This window comes from Jaculus jaculus, chromosome 6 (genome assembly GCF_020740685.1).
Source record: "Jaculus jaculus isolate mJacJac1 chromosome 6, mJacJac1.mat.Y.cur, whole genome shotgun sequence".
Lineage (NCBI taxonomy): Eukaryota > Metazoa > Chordata > Mammalia > Rodentia > Dipodidae > Jaculus > Jaculus jaculus.
This window is the reverse complement of record NC_059107.1, coordinates 155,060,379-155,082,985: the sequence shown is the minus strand read 5'-3', so window position 1 is coordinate 155,082,985 and position 22,607 is coordinate 155,060,379. Positions and strand designations below refer to the sequence as shown.

Below are 22,607 nucleotides of genomic sequence, written 5' to 3'. Positions count from 1 at the left end.
CTTTGTCAGCCTCCTGACTCCTGAGATTATAGGCATGATCCACCATGCCTGACTGGTAATAGGCTTTTTTTTCTTTTTTTTTAAGAGAAAGCAAGAGAGAGAGTGAATTGGCACGCCAGGGCCTCAGCCACTGAAATCGACCTCCAGATGCTTGTGCCACCTAATGGGCATACGTGACCTTGCATGTGCCTCACATTTGTGTGTCTGGCTTACATGGGATCTGGAGAGTCAAACATGGGTCATTAGGCTTCTCAGGCAAGCACCTTAACTGCTAAGCCATCTCTCTATCCCAATCTTAGGCTTAAAAATTTATTTATTTATTTGAGACACACACACACACACACACACACACACACAGAGACAGAGAGGAAGAGAGGGAGAGGAGGAGAGAAAGAAAGAGAGAATGGGTCCACCATGGCCTCTCACAACTGCAAACAAACTCCAGATGCATGCACTACCGTGTGCATTTGGCTTACATGAGTTTTGGGGAATCAAGCCTGGGTCCTTAGACCACCAAGCCATCTTTCCAGCCCAGCCTCAGGATTTTTGAGACAGACAGGGTCTCACTGGGTGGCCCTGGCTGGCCTGAACTTGATTCACAGAACTTACTGGGCTTGAACTTACAGTGCTCCTCCTGACCTTGGCTCCCAAGTGCGGTTATAGGCATGAGGCACTATGCCTGGCTGCTCTAGGTTTTCTTCTCTCTTTTTTTATGAGGGAGAGGTGGGGTGGGGGGGAGAACTGGCACAGCAGGGCCTCCAGCCACTGCACTTGAACTCCAGACGCACCACCCTGTGCGCATGTGCAACCTGGTGCTTATGTCACCTTGCGCGCCTGGCTTACATGGGACCTGGAGAGCAGAACATGGGTCCTTAGGTTTCACAGGCAAACACCTTAACCGCTAAGCTATCTCTCCAGCCCTGTTTTTGATTTTTCGTTTGTTTTGTTTTGGTAGGGTCCTTACTGTGTAGCCTGGGCTGGTCTTGAACTCATGATCCCACTGTTTCAAGCCTCTGGGATTATAGTTCTGTTACCACCAGCCCTGCCTTTCCTGGAATTTGAAGAGGTGCCACTGTCCTAGATCTAGGTTGTCCCAGGGCTTGCTTGATGTCCCACGGCAAGTCTGTGGCAGTGAGGATCTGCCTACTGGCCACTGTTTCCCACATGAAATGGGAGAGGTGTGGCTGCGTGGTTTGTGGGCTTGCGGGTGCCTAGCTGTAGTGTGTGCGTGGAGGCTGGGTCTTGGGCTCAGGGCCAACCCCCCTCCCATGGCTTTTTGACGGAGGGGTAGGAATAGACCTTGGGGATATCCACCATCTACTGTCCTGGGTGCCAGCTGGGGCCAAAATAAGCAGCGAGTGTGGTTTTGCTTAGGACTGTGGTCCTGGCTGCGCTTGAAGTAGACCCTCACCCGTTCATCTCCCTGGGCTCCACGTGCCCACCGAAGACAGCTGGGCTGGTGGAGCCATGCCCGCTGTCCACCCAGGGGAGCCGAAGTCTAACGAAAGTCCAGGTCTGAAGCCAAGATGGCTGAGCTGGTAGATCTAGTGGGGCTGAGGGCCACGTGTCCCCCCCTTCCACCCATGCCCGCGGCGGGCCCGGGAGCACGTGCGGAGGCAGCCCACGCTCTCTCCCCGCAGGAGGTGAACCGGCCAGGGGCGGCGGGCTCCGAGCGCATCTTGCTGGACATCTTGGAGCATGACTGGCGGGAGGCGCAGGACAGCAGGCAGGAGCTGTGTCAGAAGCTGCACGCCGTGCAGGGCGAGCTGCAGTGGGCGGAGGAGCTGCGGGACAAGGTGGGGGCCCCCTGCCTAGCCTCCCATCCCCATCCCGCTCCGCCGTCCCTCGCCGATGCCCTGGCCTGGGAGGAGAGGCCACCAGACATCACCATTAACTGTGGCCGGCCTGCCCTGGGCCACTCTGACAGGCCCTGTGTGGACAATATGCATTCATTTGCTTTCCTGTATCAACGGGAACCTTCTAGACACTGCAGAGCTATTAGAGAGGAAGGCTGAGTCCCACGCTCCCGGGAGCCAGCTTTGCAGCAGGGAGCGGGTTGCCCATGTATGCAACTCGGAGGCAGGTTAGGCCGTAGGACCATAGACAACAACGCCAGAAAAGAAGCTGAGAAGGCTCGGGGTTTGGCGGGGGGGGTTGATGTTCCAATGAGAGACCAAGGTTGTCATGGATGGTGGCATCATTATGGTCACAGACATCCTACGGGCATTGACGGGAAGGCACTGACTGGGGTCATATTGCTGGGAAAGTGGGCACCCATTACTGGTCTCTGGCTTCTGGCTAGACTTGCCAGGCGCCCGGTGGGCAGCTCCTTCCTGTCCCCACCGGCCCTGGGTACTGAGCTCGCCCTGCCTGCCCTGCCCGGCCCGCAGTACCTTCAGGAAATGGAGGACCTGCGGCTCAAGCACCGCACGCTGCAGAAGGACTGTGACCTGTACAAGCACCGCATGGCCACCGTGCTGGCCCAGCTGGAGGAGATCGAGAAGGAGAGGGACCAGGTGAGCCGCAGCTCACCTCGTGGGACCACCACAGGGTCTGGCTCGGGGGGGAAGAGGTAGACGATGAGGAGGAGGGGGCAGGACTGGCATTGCCAGGAGAGACATCCACAGTGTGCTGGTCAGTGGAAGATAGGCGGGCAGGCCTGGAGACTCAGGTAAGGGTCTTCGTGTGTACCTGAGCAAACCCGTCTGCGTGCTGCGGTGCAAAACCCAGACCTCAGGTACTCGCTGGTCTGTCTGGGCCTCGGAGGCTCCCAGAAACCAGCTGCTCTTTGCACAGGACCCGGAAGGGATGGGGGTTTACAGGAAGTTATATGTCCGAGTAAGCCTCGGACCCTTGGCACATGAGACTGGCAGGAAGCTCTGCTTTATCCTGGAATCCATGACGTCACCAGCCTGAGACTCTGACCTCAGTGCTTCATCTGAGCTCCCCTAACAGTGATCCTTCATTTTTTTTTTTTTTTTTTGTCTTTCTTTCTTTTGGTTTTTCGAGGTAGGGTCTCACACTAGCTCAGGCTGACCTGAAATTCACAATGGAGTCTCAGGGTGGCCTTGAACTCTTGACGATCCTCCAACCTCTGTCTCCCAAAAGCTGGGATTAGAGGCGTGCGCCACCATGCCGGCTTTCTTTCGAGGTAGGGTCTAGCTGTAGTCCAGGCTGATCTGGACTTCACTCTGTTGTCTTCTCTCCTACCTCTGCCTCCTAGGGGCTGGATTAAAAGCATGTGACACCATGCCTGGCCATCATTTAAAATTTTTTGTTGTTGTTGTTCTTTCTTTCTTTCTTTCCTTCCTGCCTCCCTTCCTTCCTCCTTTCTTTCTTTCTTTTGAGGTAGGGTCTCATTCTAGCTCAGGCTGACCTAGAATTCACTGTATATTCTCAGGGTGACCTGGAACTCACAGAGATCCTCCTACCTCTGCCTCCTGACTGCTGGGACTAAAGGCATGCGCCACCATGCCCGGCTTGTTGTTGTTCTTTTAAAAATATTTTATTTGGGCTGGATTGATGGCTTAGCGGTTAAGCGCTTGCCTGTGAAGCCTAAGGACCCCGGTTCGAGGCTCGGTTCCCCAGGTCCCATGTTAGCCAGATGCACAAGGGGGCGCACACGTCTGGAGTTCGTTTGCAGAGGCTGGAAGCCCTGGCGCGCCCATTCTCTCTCTCTCTCCCTCTATCTGTCTTTCTCCCTGTGTCTGTAGCTCTTAAATAAATAAATAAATTAAAAAAAATTCTTAAAAATATTTTATTTATTTATTTGCAAGGAGAGAGATGGCATGGGCAAGCTAGGGCCTCTTATGCGGCACATGAGGTTCAGATGCATGCATCACATTGTGAATCTGACTTTCCGTGGGTACTGGAGAATCGAACCCTAGTTACTAGGCTTTGCAGGGCTTTAGCCGCAGAGCCCTCTCTGCAGCCCGGTCCTTTGTCTTCATCTCTGTTTTCTCTGTCAAGGACAAGGTTGGCATGGAGGAGGGACCTGAAAGTATTTGCTGATGGAGAAATTCTCAAGAGTCTTGGCTCTGTGTCCCTGGCACCGCAGCCCTTGTTTCCTGCTGAGGCTGCAGGGTGGTCTGGCACCCTGGGCCTGGTCCTCCTGGCTCTGGTCCACTGTGAGCACCCAGGGGGGCCCTGAGATTGCAGCTCTGGGCTTCATCCCTGGCGTTGTGACTCCGGTGCTCTGAGGCAAAGTCCAGCTGTGGCCTGGTCATTACCCTGGGCCTCTGGCCTCAGCTCCCTTAGAGGGAGTAGGTGTGTGTGTGTGTGGGGGGGTGCGTGTCTAGGCCTCAGGCTTATCTCTCAAGGGCCTGTCATTTGGGGTAGAATAGAGTGCCATGGACGCAGCAGGCTGAGTTGGACTCGCGGCTCCCGCATGGACCAGGATGCTGTGACTAAAGTTGGGTGTACGGTGGTTTCTTGGAAGCAACTGAAGTTGTTCTGGGGGAATGATGTGTCTGGTCTCCGTAGCTGGTCTGACCTGCTAGAGTCAGTCCTGTCCCTGCCGGCGTCATTTCTCCGTCTGTAACTCGGAAGAGCAGTGATAGGTCCCGTGTAGTCAGTGTGTGTGGAGATGAAGTGAACTGATACTTAGGGGTCTGGCATACAGGAAATGCTCCAGCACGTGATAGCTAGAACCATTCTTTTTTAAATTTTATTTGAGAGAAAGAGAGACACACACACACACACACACACACACACACACACATACAGAGAATTGGCACACCAGGGCCTCAGCCACTGCATTCGAACTCCAGATGCTTGCGCCACCTACTGGGCATGTGTGACCTTGCACTGACCTCACCTTTGTGCGTCTGGTTTATGTGGGATCTGGAGAGTTGAACACGGGTCCTTAGGCTTCGCAGGCAAGCGCCTTAACCGCTAAGCCATCTGTCCAGCCCCGGTGGCCAGGGATGTTCCCTTCCTCAGTGTTTACCGCCCCCCTCCCCGCTTCTCCCTTCAGGCCATCCAGAGCCGAGACCGCATCCAGCTACAGTACTCCCAGAGCCTGATTGAGAAGGACCAGTACCGCAAGCAGGTGCGGGGACTGGAAGCCGAGCGAGATGAGCTGCTCACCACGCTTACCAGCCTGGAGGGTGCCAAGGCCCTGCTGGAGGCACAGCTGCAGCGGGCCCAGGGGGGCTCCTGCCTCAAGGTGAGTGGGGTCACCAGCATAGCATTGTGGGGCACCCAGGGAAACCCGGGGCTCAAGGTGAAAGTATCCTGGCTCTAGGCTGGGACTTGGGTGCCAGTGCCTGGTCAGGGCCAGGGACCTGTGGGCATTGGTGGGAGAAGCCCTATCTGGCGTTTCTCATGGAGGAACTGCCAAAGGTTTGCACCAGGAAGGGTGTGAGCCGACAGCAGATGGGCCATGCGGGTCTCTGAGTTTCTGGGCTGCTCCTGGGAAGTAAGGGAAGTTTGAGTTGTCTGTTCACACTGGGGGCCAGCCTGGTTGCCTGAGGGCTTGTAACCTCCTTGGACTGCAAAACTGGGCCTCAGAGACAGCTAGTTTAGCATGAATCCCCCAGAACCCAGCTGTTCTAAAATCCCTTCACGGCATGGGACCAGAGAGGGTCTGGGGCTTGAAGGAGGTCACACAGCCACCGCCCCCCCAAGACCCTTGTCTTTGGGCTCCAGCGTGGAGCTCTGCCTTTGCCTGTCTTGCGTGGCTTGTGATGAACCCGTGGCTTGTGATGAGCTGGAATGAGTGCAGTGTGGCCTGGAGGAAGAGGAGAAGGCCTCTCATTTGTTAGAACCTCAGTGCTCTGGGGTTAACACAGATCTCCCAGCTAGGAAGAGATGGTTTTCCCCTTCCAGCTCCCTGGTTCTACTGAGTCCCCGGATTGTAAATCCAGGAATGCGTCATTGTCCTGCCCCCGGGACACACGGTCACCTGCCCAGCCCACCTTCTCTAACTGTACCCAGTTGGCATTTCCATATCCTTGGGGCTTCATTTCAAACTTTGCTTCCCCTGAAAAGCCCTGGATGCCCTGGGCAAGGGGTGGTCTTGGGTGTGCCTCTGTGTGCCTTCCTTCTGGGGTCACTTGGTTCTGGCTCACAGCTCTTCCCTGAAGGCCTGGGGGGCTCCCCGAGGGCTAGGGTCTGCCAGCCTGTACCCAGCTTCTCCCTTACCTGGCATGCAGCAGGTGCTTGGTACTTTTGGGGCTGGTCTGGGCTTAGCTTTCCTCATGCATCCCCTCCCTGGCCTGGTTCTCTTTCAGGCTTGCACCTCCTCCCACTCCTTGTGTTCGAACCTTAGCAGCACCTGGAGCCTCACTGAGTTCCCCTCCCCACTGGGAGCCCCGGAAGCCACCTCAGGAGAAGCCGGAGGATCGGAGCCTCATACCTCGGTAAGACGCCACCCAGCTCCAAACCGTGGGGAGCCCACGACATTCCTACAATCACCCACGTCTACAGCTGCTGCACTTGGCAGACCTAGGACCCACCTTAAGCTCTTCCAGAGCTGACAGGTGTGGGGAGCCCTCACACCCTGCGCTCTCTCCTCCACTCTTCTCTCTTGTTGGCCCTGGGTCTCATCTGTGGATGTGTGCTGAGAGCTGGGATGGCTTGGGACAGGGAATGACCAGGCCCTGTCCTGGGGTTGCAGGAAGAAGCCACAGACAGTGAGAAGGAGATCAACCGCCTCTCCATCCTGCCCTTCCCTCCCAGTGCTGGCTCCATCCTCCGCCGGCAGCGTGAAGAGGACCCAGACCCCCATAACAGGTGAGCAGGAGTCCCCGAGGGAGGGTTTTTCTGGGGTCTGAGTACCACCTGCCTCCCCGGGATCCAGCCGCTACTTTCGGGTGTAGTGTTTCCCTCCTCTGGCTCCCTGAAGTGGCCAGGGCCCTGGAAACTCCAGGTCTAAGGAGGGACCAAGTCAGTGGTGAAGACAGGTCAGAGAGCAGAGGGCTTAGGGAAGCCCAGCTACCTGGTAGAAAAGCCACTGTGGATGGTCTGAGATCTCAAAGATCTTCCATCCTGGGGGAGAAGTCTGGTGGCCCAGGTGGGGGAAATAGAGAATGTTTCCAGTGCTGGGGCCCAAAGCAAGAAAGCCAGGTCCCAGCCTTGGGGCATCAAGAGCAGACAGGCCCAGGTCACATCTGAGCAAGGCTGAGCAAGTGGGAGATTTCTTGGCTCTGTTCCTGTCACTACCCTAAGCATTCTCTTATTTTATTTTATTTTATTTTTTAGAGAAAGACACACACACACACACACACACACGCACAGAGAGAGAGAGAGAGAGAGGGAGGGAGACAAGGGAGAAAGAGAATTGGCACACCAGGGCCTCAGCCACTGCAATTGAACTCCAGATGCCTGCGCCACCTAGTGGACATGTGCAACCTTGCGCTTTGTGCATCTGACTTATGTGAGATCTGGAGAGTCGAACATGGGTCCTTAGGCATCGCAAGACAAGTGCTTTAACCACTAAGCCATCTCTCCAGTCCAGTGGCCTCTTCTTTTTTTTTTTTTTTTTTTTGTCTCAGAGTGACCTTGAACTCACAGTGATCCTCCTACCTCTGCTGGGATTAGAGTGTGCCACCAAACCCGGGTCAATGGCTTTTTAAAAAAAGTATTTATTTCTTTCAAGGAGAGAAAGAGAGAGAATGTAAATGGGTGTGCCAAGGCCTCTAGCCTCTGCAGATGAACTCCAGATGCATGTACCACTTTGTGCATCTGGCTGTATGTGGGTACTGGGGATTCGAACCCAGGTTGTTAGACCTTGGCAGTCAAATGCATTAACTGCTGAGCTACGTCTCCCTCCAGCCCTGTAAGTGACCTCTTGATGGAAGTCTGCGATGCACATGGGCTTATCCGAGTGACCCTACCTAGGCATGTGATGAACAGGAAGTCCATCTTAGAGCTGGAAGAGTGGACTGTAGCCAGGGACCTTGAGGGGCAGAGAGAGGTCTGGGCAGGAGGAACTGAAGTTGCTGGCTTTGAAGAGCAGGCCAGTTGGGGACCGCTGTAGCAGAGGCCAGGACCTTAACTCCTTGCAAGCACTATGACTTTATGGGCGCTGGGTGGCCCTGGTGGCGTGGCTGGAGCAAGAGGGGACATAGCACAGCTGAGCCTCATCCACTGCCCCGCCCCTTTCTCTGTCCAGGGCCTTCAGCAGCATGTCTGACATCACAGGTAACTCCCCAGGGCCCTTGGGCAGATGACTTCCAGGAGGTTTCTGGAAGCCCTGTCTGGCCTGTGCCCTCCCTCCTCCCCCCTTTTCCCCACCAGCTGTGTTATGCTTCTGGCCAGGCTGGGAGGTTGCCTGGGAAGCTGGGTGGGGGGGAGGGGTTTGGATGATTTGGGCCTGCTCCCGGGATCCCCAGCCTGACCAAGGCTGTCAGTTATCTTGTTGATCCCTAATCTCACGCTTCTTCCCCAGGGAGTGTGACCCTTAAGCCCTGGTCCCCAGGCCTGTCTTCCTCTTCTTCCTCGGACAGTGTGTGGCCTTTGGGAAAGCCTGAAGGCCTCTTGGGCAGGGGCTGTGGCCTGGACTTCCTTAACAGGTAGGTGGCTTCTTGGAAGGTGGAGCAGGGGGATAGATGTCACCCCATGACTTAAGAGAGGCCGGGAGCAGCCGGGCCACACCTCTGTTTTAGGAATCTGCAGAATAGTAGAGTCTTACATTCTTATCTTACTTCAGTCCCGACGGTACTGTATGTGGTCTGGGTGACTTAGCTGGTCACTTCTCCCTGTGCCTCAGTTTTCTCACTGGCCAAGGGGGACAGCAGTCTCTTCTGCACAGGAGTGGCTCAGGACACAGCAGTTGTTCCTCATGCCACCCTTGTCCCAGCCTCGGGGCTCCTGGCAGAGCCACACAGCTGACGTTCATCTGTGGCCTGTGCTGGGACCACCACGGGTGCTCCGGGAGCTGGGCCACAAACAGAAGTCCTGCAGATGACTGGGCTCTGTCCATGGGGCAGGGGTGGGCAGATGAAGGGGCCACGCTGTGAACATGACCTTTGAACTCGGGGTAGCTGTGGAAGGAGCAAGAGTCTGGCAGGGACTTTCTTGGAGTCCTTGAGGAGGGAGCGGGGCGATGGGAGGTGAAAGTGGACTGGATGATCCCCACTGGGCTCTGTGAGTCAGGCTGGGGACCTGTGGACTTTGCCTCATACTGGAAGTGAGGCCTGGGCGGGTTCAGCTGCCGTAAGCCGCTGGTTCCTTTACTGCTGGGAGCTACGCAGTGTTCCGATTATCTGGGTTCCCGTAATGCATGAAGGGATGGCTCAGAGAGGTTGAGGAACTTGCCCAAAGCCACACAGCTTAGAAATACCAGGGCCAGGTCCTGATGAGAACTTGTGTTTGGGGAAGGACCTAGGGAAACTGGGGTATGGGATGCTGGCTGTGGGAAGGCCGGGCCACCCAGACGGGACCGAGAAGAGCCGGGGTCCTCCTGTCTCCTCGAGGTAGCTTGGCCAGGCTGGTGTCCGGGCCCTGCCCCCACTGCAGTCTAGGCAGCAGGCCCAGGGTGACATTGTTTCTGTCTGTTCAGGACGCGCTTCTGGGGGAAGGGGCGGAGGCGCCTCCCTTCCTGCCTGCCTCGGCCCTTCCTCCAGCCTGGCCTGCAGCAGGGGCCCTGGCTGCCTTCCAGGGGGCTCCAGGATGCTGGGCAGGGAGTGGAGGTTCTGGCCTAACCCTGCCTGGGCTAGCGGGTCACCTAACAGCCCGTGCTCTTCTGGGAGGAGGGGGCTGGAGAAAGAGCACAGATTGGGCTGTGGGCAGGGGTGGCTGGGAGAGGAAGGGGGACAGGCCAAGAGGGAGGTGATAGCGCTAAGTAACCAAACTGTGCAGACCAGGGTGATCTGCCTGGGTTCCAGGAAAGGGGCGTGGCGTGGGGCGGGGGAGGGAGGAGAAAGCCCTTTGCACTTCAGATCTTGGCTGTTTCTTGCTACCTTGGAGTTGACTGAGGAGGCCACTTAATTTCCTAGTGCCTCAGTGTCCTGCAGGCTGTGTGGGATCAGGCCACCACAGTGCCTGTCCCCTGCCTGGGTCATCCTTAGGGCTCCTCAGGTCCTTCTAGGACCTGGCTCATAGCTCTTGGGGATTTCTGCTGCTGACAGCCTGTGTCACCTCTCTGGTGGCTTTGCAAATCTCCTTTTCTTTCTTCCTTCCTTCTTCCCTCCCTCCCTCTTTTTCACCCTTCCTTCCTTCCTTTCTTTTTCTCTCTCTCTTTCCTTCCTTTTCTTCTTTTCTTTTCCTTTGGTCTTCAAGATAGGGTCTCGTTCTAGCCCAGACTGCCCTGAAACTCACTCTGTAGTCTTAGGCTGGCCTCAAACTCATGGTGATCCTCCTACCTCTGCCTTCTTTTTTTTTTTTTTAATTTTAATTTTATTTTATTTTATTTTTTTTTTTGGTTTTTCGAGGTAGGGTCTCACTCTGGTCCAGGCTGACCTGGAATTAACTCTGTAGTCTCAGGGTGGCCTTGAACTCATGGCGATCTTCCTACCTCTGCCTCCCGAGTGCTGGGATTAAAGGCATGCGCCACCACGCCTGGCTTAAATTTTTATTTTTATTTATTTATTTGAGAGCGACAGACACAGAGAGAAAGACAGATAGAGGGAGAGAGAGAGAATGGGCGCGCCAGGGCTTCCAGCCTCTGCAAACGAACTCCAGACGCGTGCGCCCCCTTGTGCATCTGGCTAACGTGGGACCTGGGGAACCGAGCCTCAAACCGGGGTCCTTAGGCTTCACAGGCAAGCGCTTAACCGCTAAGCCATCTCTCCAGCCCTACCTCTGCCTTCTGAATGCTGGGGTTAAAGGCTTGTGCTACCACACTCGGCTCTTTATCCTTTTTTGGGTGCAAGTATGTGTGTGTAAAAGTGTAGGTTCGTGAATGTGTGTGCACACATCACAGGTTGAAGTCAGGTGTCTTCCTTCATTGCTTTCAACCTAGAGCTCACCTGTTGGGCTAGCCAGTGAACCCCAGGGATTTCCTGTGTCTCCCTCCCCAGCTCTGGGATTACAGGCCCTCGCTACCATGCCTGGCATTTTCCATGGGTACTGGGCATCCAAACTCAGGACCTTATGCTTGTGTGGCAAGCAATTTACCCACGGAACCATCTTCCCAGCTCTGCCCCCACCATGTTTGTTTGTTTTTTATTGTTGGTTTTGTTTTGTTTGAGACAGGGTCTCATGTAGCCCGGGCTGGCCTCAAATTTTCTTTTCTTTTCTTTTTCTTTAATGTAGGGTCTTGCTGTAGCCCAGGCTGACCTGGAATTCACTCTGTAGTCTCAGGGTGGCCTCGAATTCACAGCTTGAATTTTATTTTTTAAAAAGTATTTATTTAAAGCCAGGCATGGTGGCACACAACTTTAATCCCAGCACTTGGGAGGCAGAGGTAGGAGGATCGCTGTGAATTCGAGGCCACCCTGAGACTACAGAGTGAATTCCAGGTCAGCCTGAGCTACAGCTAGAGCAAGACTCTACCTCGACAAACCAAATATATAATTTATTTGAGAGAGAGAGGCAGATAGAGAGAATGGGCACTGCAAGGTCTCCAGTCCCTGTAAATGAACTCCAGACGCATGTGCCACCTTGGGCATCTGGCTTATATGGGTCCTAGGGAACTGAACCTGGGTCTTTTGGCTTTGCAGACCAGCGCCTTGACTGCTAAGCCATTTCTTCAGCTCTGGCCTCAGACTTTTTTTTTTTTTTCCAGGGTCAAGTTGCATCTTTATTGTCATGTCCTGTGTAATTTACTCCATATATTTCCTTAAAAATAGCAAATACTTTTTCTTCTCAATTTTTATTAACATTTTCCATGATTATAAAAAAAAAAAAAATCCCATGGTGATACCCTCCTTCCACCTCCCCCACTTTCCCCTTTGAAACTCCTCTCTCCATCATATCCCCTCCCCATCTCAATCAGTCTCTCTTTTATTTTGATGTCATTATCTTTTCCTCCTCTTATGATGGTCTTGTGTGGATATCCAGGCCATTTTGTGCCTGGAGGAGCACGTTGTAAGGAGTCCTACCTTTTCTTTGGCTCTGACATTCTTTCTGCCACCTCTTCTGCATTAGACCCTGAGCCTTGGAAGGTGTGATCGAGATATTACTCAGTACTCCAGTCACTTCTTTCCAGCACTATGATACCTTCTGAGTCATCCCAAGGTCACTGCCATCTGAAAAGAGAAGATTCTATACCAAAAGTGAGAGTAGCGTTAATATAAGGGCATAAATATTAAGAGAAGTGCTTACTGGGCAGTTTGATAAGCATAGTATATATACACTTATCCAGGCATCAGCAGATGTTACACCCCTAGGGCTCATGACTACCCCTGTTTTAAGTTTTCAGTATCAGGGATGTATTCCCTCCCATGGATCGGGCCTCCAGTCCAATTGGAGGGCAGTTGGTTTCCACTATGACAGATGTGCCACTATTGTACCCGTTGGCTCATTTGGCCTGGTTGGCCAACTATAAGGCTTGCAGTGTCCACTGTTGAGTATCTTCACTGGTGATTTCTCTTTCTCCCATTGAACTGCATGCAGAATGGCTTCTTCCAGCTTTCTGTCAGCTGGTCTACATGGAGGAGGTTATCAGCTCAGTTCTAGCAGGATTTTTCAGTGGGCTCACAGCCCAAGTATGTGGAGTCTTCAGCAATAGGGCCTTACCATTGATTCCTGGTGGGAAACCAAGGCCAGGCCACTTTAAAAAAAATCATATACTTTAAAAATTTTTATTTACTTGCAAGCAGAGGGAGGGAGGGAGGGAGAGAGGGAGGGAGAAGAGAGTCAGACAGAGAGAATGGGCATGCCAGAGCCTTCAGCCGCTGCAAAATGAACTCCAGATGCACCACTTTGTGCATCTGGCTTTGTGTGGGTACTGGGGAATCCAATTCAGGTTGTTAGGTTTTGCAGGCAAGTGCCTTAAGGGCCAAGCCATCTCTCCAGCCCCGCAGGCCACTATTTTTTAAAGTTCTGCTGTATAGTTGAGAAGTCAGAGCTTGGAGGAATAAGTGGTCCTAAGTCACAAGCCTTGGGTTGCTGGAATGTGCTTTCTGCCATGCCCTTGTTGGGCATTGTGCGTGCACCCCTGGCTGCCCACTCTGTGCTTCTATGTTCTGGGCAGAGCAGGGGGTAGAGGGGCTGAGGTGCTCTGGAATGCCTGGCCGGATGTCTGGGTGTGGAGAAGGTGGGGAAGAGCCTGAGAGTAAAGCGAGGTGCTGGGTGTTGGGACAGTAGTAAAGGAAGTTGGGGTGCCATCTTCTGGCGGAGCCCTGAGCCCTGCTTTTCCTTGCTCATGTGGTCCCAGATATCTCTTGAACCTGACTTGATCTTTGAATGAAGAGCAGAATTTCAAGGCAGGGGAGATGGGGAAGGGGACTCCAGGCTGTTGGCACCACGGGAGCAGCGCCCCTGGGTGGGGAAATGGAGTCACTGCTGATCTCCAAGGATCCTCAACTGGATTGCAGTAGGGAATGCGCTCTCATGCCCATCTTCTCTCTCCTTTCTCAGGTCTCTGGCCATTCGCGTGTCAGGCTGGAGCCCCCCAGGGGGCCCAGAACCCCAGGATAAGGGCCCAGATAGTCTGTCACTCCTTGGGGACAGATGGTCTGGGACAGTGGTGCGCAGGGTGCTGTCAGGGCCTGGGTCAGCCAGGACAGAACACAGAGAGGTGAGGCCCTTTTCCCCAGATTTGGGGGTGGAGTGTGGCTTTGACTAGGGATGAGCACTGATTGGTGGAGCAGCATCTGTGGGCGGGGCTTCCATGGAGTTGTTCCATCTCTGCCCAAGATGAACACTGGCTGGGTGGAGAGAGAGAGTGGGAGACGTGGTAGACTTAAGGCCCCCAGACAGATCCCTGCCTTTAAAGTCACTCACTTGCCACCTAGCCCAGGGCAGAAGGCGCTTGCCTCGAGGGCTCAGGCCTGGAAGCTGAGGCCCAGCAGAGGACCTTGCCCTGGAGCCAGGGCTGCACGCTCCCCCACCTGCTGGACTCCAAGGGTAAGCGGGGCCTGTGGGAGGACCTGGGAACTCCCGGGTTTTAGCTGGTCAGGGCCCACGGTTTAAGAGATGGCTTCTTTTGCCGGGTGCACGCCTTTAATCCCAGCCCTCGGGAGGCAGAGGTAGGAGGATCGCCACGAGTTCGAGGCTACCCTGAGACTCCATGGTAAATTCCAGGTCAGCCTGGGCCAGAGTGAGTCCCTAACTCGAAAAAACAAAACGAAACAAAACAAAACGAGAGGCTCCTTTACCCCAAGGCGCTGATGGGAAAAGAGGGGCCTGAAGCAGATGCCCAGGCCTAGGTGTCCTGGAGCCCGGCAGGGCTGTGGCTGCTTCTGTACCCTCAGTACCACGGATGGAGCATTGTGTTGGGAGTCTGCACACCTGCCTTAAGTCCTGGTTCTGCTTGGAGGCCTCACTCAGGTCCAATCCTCCTCTGTACTTGAAGGAAGGTGGCTATGCTGGCCATATCTATGCCCCCAGGCCGACCTTTCCTCTCACCAGCCTTCTCTGTACCTCCCATTCCAACCACGCCCAGCCTGCCAGTCCTTCCATGAGGCCCTGGAGGCCTGGGCGAAAGAGCCAAGCCCAGAACCCTTCTACATCCGAGCCAACCTCGCCCTGCCCGAGCGGGCGGATCCCCACGCCCTTCGCGTGAAAGCTCAAGAGATCCTGCGGCTGGTGGACCCCGCGCACAAGCGATGGCAGGAGTGGCTCTGCGCCCGGGTCGACCCCCTCACGCTGAGAGACCTGGATCGGGGCACGGTGCCCAATTATCAGAGGTGATGGCATCCGGGAACCTGGGACGGGGGCACCCGGAAGTGGCTCTTTCTCCTGGAATCCCCTCATTGCCTGCTGGGACAGGGTGGGGTTCGCAGAGAGGGGATGGAGCTTGCTTTTCCCTGTAAGTGACCTGACTCCCTCCACAGAGCCCAGCAGCTGCTGGAAGCCCAGGAAAAGTCTCTAACCTCCAGCAGACACCGGAGCCCCCGCAGTAATGTAAGCAGGGTGGCCTGGGGAGAACGGGGCAACGAGGGTGGCATCCAAAGGGAGGGGCAGGCTGTGTGTCCTGGCAACCCCGGGGGGGGGGGGGGGGGGGGAGGAGAGGAAGGAGAGGCCCAACTTGCTCCATCCTCCAATCTTTTATTTTTACATTCATTTAAAAACATTTATTTATGAGGGTTGGAGGGATGGCTAAGTGGTTAAGGCGTTTGCCTGCAAAACCAAAGGACCCAGGTTCGATTCCCTAGGACCCACGTTGTTAGCCAGATGCCCAAGGGGGCCGCATGTGTCTGGAGTTAGTTTGCAGTGGCTAGAGGCCCTGGCGTGCCCATTCTCTCTTTCTTTGTCTCTCTCTCTCTCACAAATAATTGTTAAAATATTTTTATTTATTTACTTATTTGACAGAGAAAGAAAGAGAGAGAGAATGGGTGCACCAGGGCCTCCAGCCACTGCAAATGAACCCCAGACACATGCAGCCCCCTTGGGCATCTGGCTAACAACGTGGGTCCGGGGGAATCGAACCTGGGTCCTTAGGCTTTGCAGGCAAAGGCTTTAACCACTAAGGTATCTCTTCAGCCCCAGTCTTTTTTTTCTTTTTTCTTTTTAATGAGAAACAGAGAATGGGCACACCAGGGCCTTCAGCCACTGCAGTTGAACTCCAGATGCATGCGTCACCTAGTGTGCGTGCACGACTTTGTGCATCTGTCTTATGTGGGGTCTGGAGGATCAAATGTGGGTCCTTAGGCTTTGCAGGCAAGCGCCTGAACTGCTAAGCCATCTCTCCAGCCGTTTTTTTTTCTTTTCAAATTTTTATTAACAACTTCTATGATAGTTCTTTTTTCTTTTAAAGTAAAGACATATGAAAAAGCCATATGATAACCTACTACATTTTTTTTCTTTTTTGAGGTAGGGTCTAACTCTACCTCAGGCTAACCTGGAATTCACTATGTAGTCACAGGGTGACCTCGAACTCATGGCAATCCTCCTACCTCTGCCTTTGAGTGCTGGGATTAAAGGCATGCGCCACCGCACCCAGCTCCATCGTCCAATTTTTAGAAATTATTTTTAAAATATTTTATTTATTTACTTGAGAGAGAGAGAGGAAAAGAGAGAGAATGGGCATGCCAGGACCTCTGGCCACTGCAAATGAACTCCAGGTGCATCCCCTTCTGCATCTGGCTTACGTGGGTCCTGGGGAATTAAAGGGGTCCTTAGGCTTCACAGGCAAATGCCTTCACCACTAAGCCATTTTCCTAGATCTATTTTTAAATTTTTAATTATATTTATTGAGGGAAGTATACACAGCCAAGGAAAGGCACCCATGTGGCTAGAGATCCCACATGGAGGGCCTGGAAGAAACTGTGGAAAGAAGAGAGAGAAGAGAAAGTTCAAGAATCTCCTGTCCATGTGAGGAGCTGGAGGGGATAAAGAACCCATACGGACAGTAAGGGCTAGAGGGCCCACCCAGCTGGGCCTGGGCTTGCGCCCAGCCAAGGGAAGTACTTACCCACAGCTGGAAGTTCCCAAGTGGTCAGAGACCATCCCCCAGTCTTAACTGGTCATGTGCCACGTGCCCAAAATGGAAGAATGCTGGTTCCCTGTCCAGGGTGACTGAAAAATGGAACAAGATGGAGCCCAATGTCCTGGGGTGTGGCCAGCACACAGTGGGCATCTGACATTCCCTTTCCCAGCCCCTGGACAAGGGCTGGATCACTACTGTACCCATGGGAAAGGAAGGATCCCAGATTATAATCCTGAGGAGGCCACATTGCTGGAGAGCTGGCAAGGAGTGTGGACACTAGGCAGACTGCCCAGATTGCAGGCAGCCCTGCTGCCGCACGGCTGTGGACAGTCACCCGAACCTTTCCTGCCCTGCCTATGGCTTTCAGTCCCGTCCCTCATTTGCACAAGAAGGAGGTCGTTGGACTGCCAGACACAATGCTGCGTCCTTAGTTCACGTGCACCCTGGGCCCAGCGTCGCTCCCTGTGCATGTTCCGTAAGCTGTCAGCCTTGGTCTGAATAGTTCTGGTTTCATTAGTCTCAGTGACATCTTCTTCCAACGTCCCACCAGTACGACCATTAGGGGAACCAGGAAATGGCTTAGCGGTTACAGCCTTTGACTCTCAAGCCAAAGGAGCCGGGTTCGAATCCCCAGCATGCACGCAAGGGGGCGCTCGTGTGGGCTAGAGCAGCTGGTGTGCCCATTCCCTGTATCTGACCCTGGGCTGGAGAGATGGCTTAGCGGTTAAGCGCTTGCCTGTGAAGCCTGAGGACCCCGGGTCGGTTTGAGACTCAATTCCCCAGGACCCACGCATAGCCAGATGCACAAGGGGGCGCACGTGTCTGCAGTTCGTTTGCAGTGGCTGGGAGCCCTGGTGCGCCCATTCTCTCCCTCTCTCTCTCTGCCTCTTTCTCTGTCTGTCACTCTCAAATAAATAAACAACAAAAATTAAAAAAAATCCACAATAGTTCATTAGAGGGGAGTCTGCCTGGGTGCTAGGCGGGGAGGTGAGGTTCTGTGCCATAATAGACAGCTCATGACGCTGGGACAGACACTCAACCAAACAGTTCAGAGGAGGAAGGGATTTGTTTCAAGCTGACAGATCCAGGGGAAGTTCCATCTATGGCGGAAGAAGCTGCCCCCCTTTCACAGCTCCAAGTGGAGCGAAACCACCAACCCGCAAACACCAGAAAGCAGCAAGCCAATCTGCTCTCTTACACCTTTGGGCTGGAATTCAGATCTTCCCTCTCCCCCAGTGACACCTTAGATCAAAGTTACAAGTTTAATTTTTTTATTATTTTATTTTTTTAATTTTTTGTTTTTTATTTTTATTTATTTGAGAGCAACAGACAGATGCAGAGAGAAAGAGGTAGAGAGAGAGAGAGAAAGAAAGAGGGAGAGAATGTGCACACCAGGGGCTCCAGCCACTGCAAATGAACTCTAGATGCATGAGCCACCTTGTGCATCTGGCTTATGTGGGTCCTGGGGAATCGAGCCTCAAACCGGGGTCCTTAGGCTTCACAAGCAAGCACTTAACCACTAAGCCATTTCTCCAGCCCTATTATTTTATTTTTGAGAGAGAGAGAGAGAGAGAGAGAGAGAGAGAGGGAGGGAGGGAGGGAGGGAGGGAGGGAATGGGCGCACCAGGGCCTTTCAGCCACTGAGAATGAACTCCAGACATGTGCGCCCCCTTGTGTGCATGTGCAGCATTGCATGCTTGCGTCACTTTTGTGTCTGGCTACGTGGGACCTGGGGATTTAAGCAAGCGCTCTTGGGCTTCGCAGGCAAGTGCTTAAACTGCAAAGCCATCTATCCAGCAGCCCTATAAGTTTAACACCTGAGTCAACAGGGGACATACATTCAAAGTACCACACATGGACTGAACCCCACCCAGCCTGGACAGTGATGGCAGGGCAGGTGCCTGTTCTCTCTGGCGTCTCGTTTATCCCTCTCTGTCCTCTGTTTGGATGGAGCTAACTTTCACATGACCTTCTTCTTTCTTTCTTTCCCAGCTGAAGAGGGCCCTGGAGCTGGTGAGGCCCAAGACTGCAGGGGGTGCTGCGGGGGACAACGCAGAGCAGCTGCCCCAGGAACCCTGCTCAGGTGTGTTCAGAAGTGGAGGGGCATCTGCCCACCTGGAAGGGGGGACAGTCCTGAGGGACAAGGCTCCCTGGTGGTGGAATGGGTTGACAAGAGCCTGTGGGCAGGTGCTAGGGTGCATGACCGCGGGACCCTGTGACTGGGGGTTGTCCCCACTACGCCTGTCTGGCAGAGCAGCGTTGCTGTTTTTCACAGTGAGCGGCCATAGGTGCCTTCAGGCCCAGAGGGGCTTCCTGCACCCAGCAGAGAGAGGCCATAGGCCGGTTGAGGAAGAAGGGGCCAGTGGGACTTCAGAGGGGGCACCAGGGAGGAAGTGGTTAGGGAAGACTTTGGAAGAAAGGCTTTTTTAAAACAATATATTTTATTTATTTATTTGACAGAGAAAGAGGGAGGGAGAGGGAGAGAGAGAGAGAGAGAGAGAGAGAATGGGCATGCCAGGGCTTCCAGCCACTGCCAATGAACTCCAGATGCTTGCACCCCCTTGTGCTTCTGGCTTACGTGGGTCCTGGGAAATCAAACCTGGGTCCTTTGGTTTTTGCAGGCAAGCGCCTTAACTGTTAAGCCATCCCCCAAGGCTGGAAGAGAGGCTTTAAAAAAATTATTTATTAGAGAGAGACAGAGAGAGAGAGAGAGAAGAATGGGCATGCTAGGACCTCTAGCCAATGCAAATGAACTCCAGACATATGCACCACCTTGTGCATCTGGCTTATGTGGGGACTGGGGAATCGAACCTGGGTCCTTAGGCTTCACAGGCAAATGCCTTAACCACTAAGCCATCCAGCCCAAGAGAGGCTGTTTTGGCTGGGGTCTCCAAAGCTGAAGAGGAGCTGCTCCAGGCACAAGGTCACAGGAGCGTGGTGTGGGTGCTGTCTTTGAAGGAGGGTGGTCACAGCAGGTGGGTGTGGGTCAGGTTGGGTTGGGTTCAGAGGTCTCAGCGGTCCCTCCCACAGGGACCTGCTTCTGTAGCCGGGGAGGCAGACGCTCAGATAACCCCATGGCAAGCACAGTTAGGAAGCATGAGGTGTGTAAAGGCAGGAGAGCTGAGTGCTGTGGACCCTGTCCATGTGAGGACCCAGGGAGGTGTGACTTGGGCAAGGACTTGGACGAGGAAGAGGAGGCTGACCTGCGTGGGCTGATGGGCTCAGGGGCGAGGCTTTGAGAGCTGAAGACAAAAGCCACGCCATGGAGGCAGATGAAGCCAGGGGGCTGGTCAGTAGCTCCATCCTCCCCAGATACTCGGGCAGGGCTCTCTCCATGTGGAGGATGTGGCCTTTGCCCTGGGACTCTGGGAAGTCACTGATGTATTGAAAAACACAGTCACATGATCTGACTCATTTGAAAGCTTTCCCTCTGGCTGCTGAGTGCAGAGTGGCCTACAGGGGGCAGTGTGGAGGCAGAGGCTCAGGGGGACCCTACTGTGATGATACAGCCCGTGCGTGTGTGTGTGTGTGTGTGTGTGTGTGTGCATGTTACACGTGTGTGGAGGAGCACAGCAGGACTCAGGAGGGTAAAATAGATGGTAGGAATACAGTGCTGGCTTTGAGTGTCCATGAAAAGAGATGCTCATCTCTCCTGGCCCCCGTCCCACCCTAGAGCCCCAGCGGAGCCCCAAACCCTACAGCCTGGTGCGGCCGCTGCTGGTGTCCGCGCTGCGGCCCGTGGTGCTGCTGCCCGAGTGCCTGGCACCCAGGCTCATCCGCAATCTGCTGGACCTGCCCAGCTCCAAGCTGGACTTCCAAGTGTGCCCGGCAGGTGAGCCGCCCACGTGGGTGGGCGAGGGAGTCCGGGAGGTGGCCGGGCAACATTGGACCCTGGGTCTCAACCTCCGCCCCACCCGCCTCTGCAGAAAGTCTTTCTGGGGAGGAACTGTGCACATCCTCTGCACCCGGAGCCCCCAAAGCCCGTCCTGCCACCCCAGGGCTGGGCAGCAGGATCCGTGCCATTCAGGAGTCCGCTGGGAAGGTAGGTGTTAGGGGTGTGCCGGGCCAGAGGGTGCTGACCTCTTTGTGGCTCAGAGCCAGCAGCGGGGCCACCTCCTGGCTCTTCCATTGTAATTCCTCAGGCTGGGTGGGTTGGGGCTGTGGGCCTCCCGTGGGTTACCTTGGGGGGTGTTGGGCCGGCATTTGTCACCTGTACATCTTTGTCCTTGAACTGCGGTTGTCCGGGTTGCTGAGCAGGTCTCTGGTCCCTGTGGGCGGGGAGGTGGGGTGCAGCCGGGGAGGCAGGGCCAGGAGCAAGCGTGGTTTATCTCCCCGAGAAGAAGCACTGTCTGCTGGAGCTGGGCGTGCGCGGGGTGCGGGAACTGGTGCAGAGCGAGGTGTACCCCATCGTCATCCACGTGGAGGTGACAGAGAAGAACGTCCGCGAGGTCAGGTGAGACGGGTGAGGCCTGGAGCAGGGCGCCCCTGGCATGTCTGCCGCTTTGCGTGCCGTCTGTCTGTCTTTCTCCTGCTTGTCCATCTTCTCTCTGCCTCTTCGTAGCCTCGTCGGTCCCACTCGGTTTCTCTGGGTGAGTGTGCGTGCGTGTGTGTGCGTGTGCGTGCATCGTGCTGCAGTCAGGTTTACGTTGCTGGCAGAAAACACCCGGCCAAGGGCAGTTTGTGGGAGGAAAGGGTTTATTTTAGCTTCCAGAAAAGAAGGGGAGCTCTGTGATGGCAAGGGGTAAACGATGGCATGAGCAAAGGGTGGACATCACCTTCTGACTAACATAAGGTGGACACCAGCTGCAGGAGAGGGCACCAGACATTGGCAAGGGGAGACTGGCTGGTCCCCAGCATCCATAAATCGGCCCCCAACAATACACTGCCTCCGGTAGGATCCAGTTTCTCAAATTGCCACCAGATGGGGACCTAGCATTCAGAACACTTAAGTCTATAGGGGACGCCTGAAGCAAACCACCACTGTGTGTGTGTGTGTGTGTGTGTGTGTGTGTGTGTGTACCCGTGTTATGCATCCCTCTCTGATCACTGCCTCCTCTCCTCTCGGCAGGGGCCTGCTGGGCCGCCAGGGCCAGCGGGACTCGGAGCTTTTACGGCAGTGCCGCAGTTCGGAGCAGCGGCTTTGGGGGCTGCCTTGCTCCTGGGTGCAGGTGCCCGCCCATGCTTGGGCCCACGCGGAGGAATTGGCCAAGGTGGTGCGTGGCCGCATCCTGAAGGAGCAGGCCCGCCTCGTGTGGGTGGAGCGAGGCAGTAGCCCAGGGGGCAGCGGCGGCAGCAGCGAGGCCTGAGGAGCCACCTTACGTCCCGCCTTCCCCCCCATATCCGAGTCTTCTCCAGCGGATGGATGCCCAAGGCCTCCTCCACCTGGTGCCCGGACGTTCCCCATTTATACCAGGGCTTCTTCTAGTCCCGCAGAGGCCGCCAACCACGGGGCACCCGGGTCTGCCAGGGAGTCAGATCCTCCAGTGTGGGACCTTGTCGCCAGGTTCTCTTGCCAGTTTGTTACTGGTCCAGCAGAGGCTGCCTGGGCGCGTGCCTGGCCCCCCCACACTCCCGCACTTGCTGCTCTGGGCCTCCCCTCGGTCCTCACGCTCCCACACTCCCATTTGTGGGTGTCTGTGTTCTCTCCTTACACTAGTTCACTCTGGAGACGGAGTTCTCATACCTGTGCCTGGGTTTACACACTCACGTTCTCACGGGGCAGTTACCACTTCTGTCCCTCATCCCTCCACCTGGGCACACACGATCACACACGGGTAACCGCCCCGCCTGGTATCTTGGGTACGCTGCCACCTGTGAGTGCTGAGGCTGCCCGGGCCGGTTACCTGTGACCCCCGCCTCCATGTCTTCACTTGTGTCATCTGTACTTCTTTCTCATGTGCCCGCCCCCGTGGCACTGGGCAGGGACGAGTGTGTGTTCCCACGTGCCCACCCAGGACCGTGTTCTCACAGCTGGCTTCCTGCCCCCCCCACCGTGCCTGCCCGTAGGGTGGGGGTGGGGGAGGGGAGCAGCGGCTGCTCGGCTACCGGAATGTACGGGCCCCGTGGGTAACTCCTGGGCCCTTTCGCTCAAGCTGCACACAGATCATTAAAGTTTATTGTCAGTGTT

The 22,607-nt window shown here is 54.9% G+C and overlaps 1 protein-coding gene across 2 annotated transcripts in view; it reads left to right on the top strand.

Annotated features, from left to right (window-relative positions):
* Positions 1-22,607, top strand: part of Card10 (caspase recruitment domain family member 10) — a 32,477-nt gene extending 9,870 nt beyond the window's left edge. Inside the window, exons 5-20 of one of the 2 annotated variants that reach the window (XM_045152824.1) lie at positions 1,641-1,796; positions 2,391-2,516; positions 4,976-5,167; positions 6,234-6,362; positions 6,620-6,735; positions 8,117-8,145; positions 8,393-8,516; positions 13,468-13,627; positions 13,845-13,956; positions 14,495-14,738; positions 14,886-14,955; positions 18,473-18,563; positions 20,154-20,312; positions 20,407-20,522; positions 20,821-20,933; positions 21,549-22,607. In XM_045152824.1, coding sequence (XP_045008759.1) covers positions 1,641-1,796; positions 2,391-2,516; positions 4,976-5,167; positions 6,234-6,362; positions 6,620-6,735; positions 8,117-8,145; positions 8,393-8,516; positions 13,468-13,627; positions 13,845-13,956; positions 14,495-14,738; positions 14,886-14,955; positions 18,473-18,563; positions 20,154-20,312; positions 20,407-20,522; positions 20,821-20,933; positions 21,549-21,786 — 2,175 coding nt within the window. In that variant the 3' untranslated portion in view covers positions 21,787-22,607. Of the gene's footprint in view, positions 1-1,640; positions 1,797-2,390; positions 2,517-4,975; positions 5,168-6,233; positions 6,363-6,619; positions 6,736-8,116; positions 8,146-8,392; positions 8,517-13,467; positions 13,628-13,844; positions 13,957-14,494; positions 14,739-14,885; positions 14,956-18,472; positions 18,564-20,153; positions 20,313-20,406; positions 20,523-20,817; positions 20,934-21,548 lie in introns of both variants that reach the window. The other variant, XM_045152823.1, reaches the window with a different exon arrangement.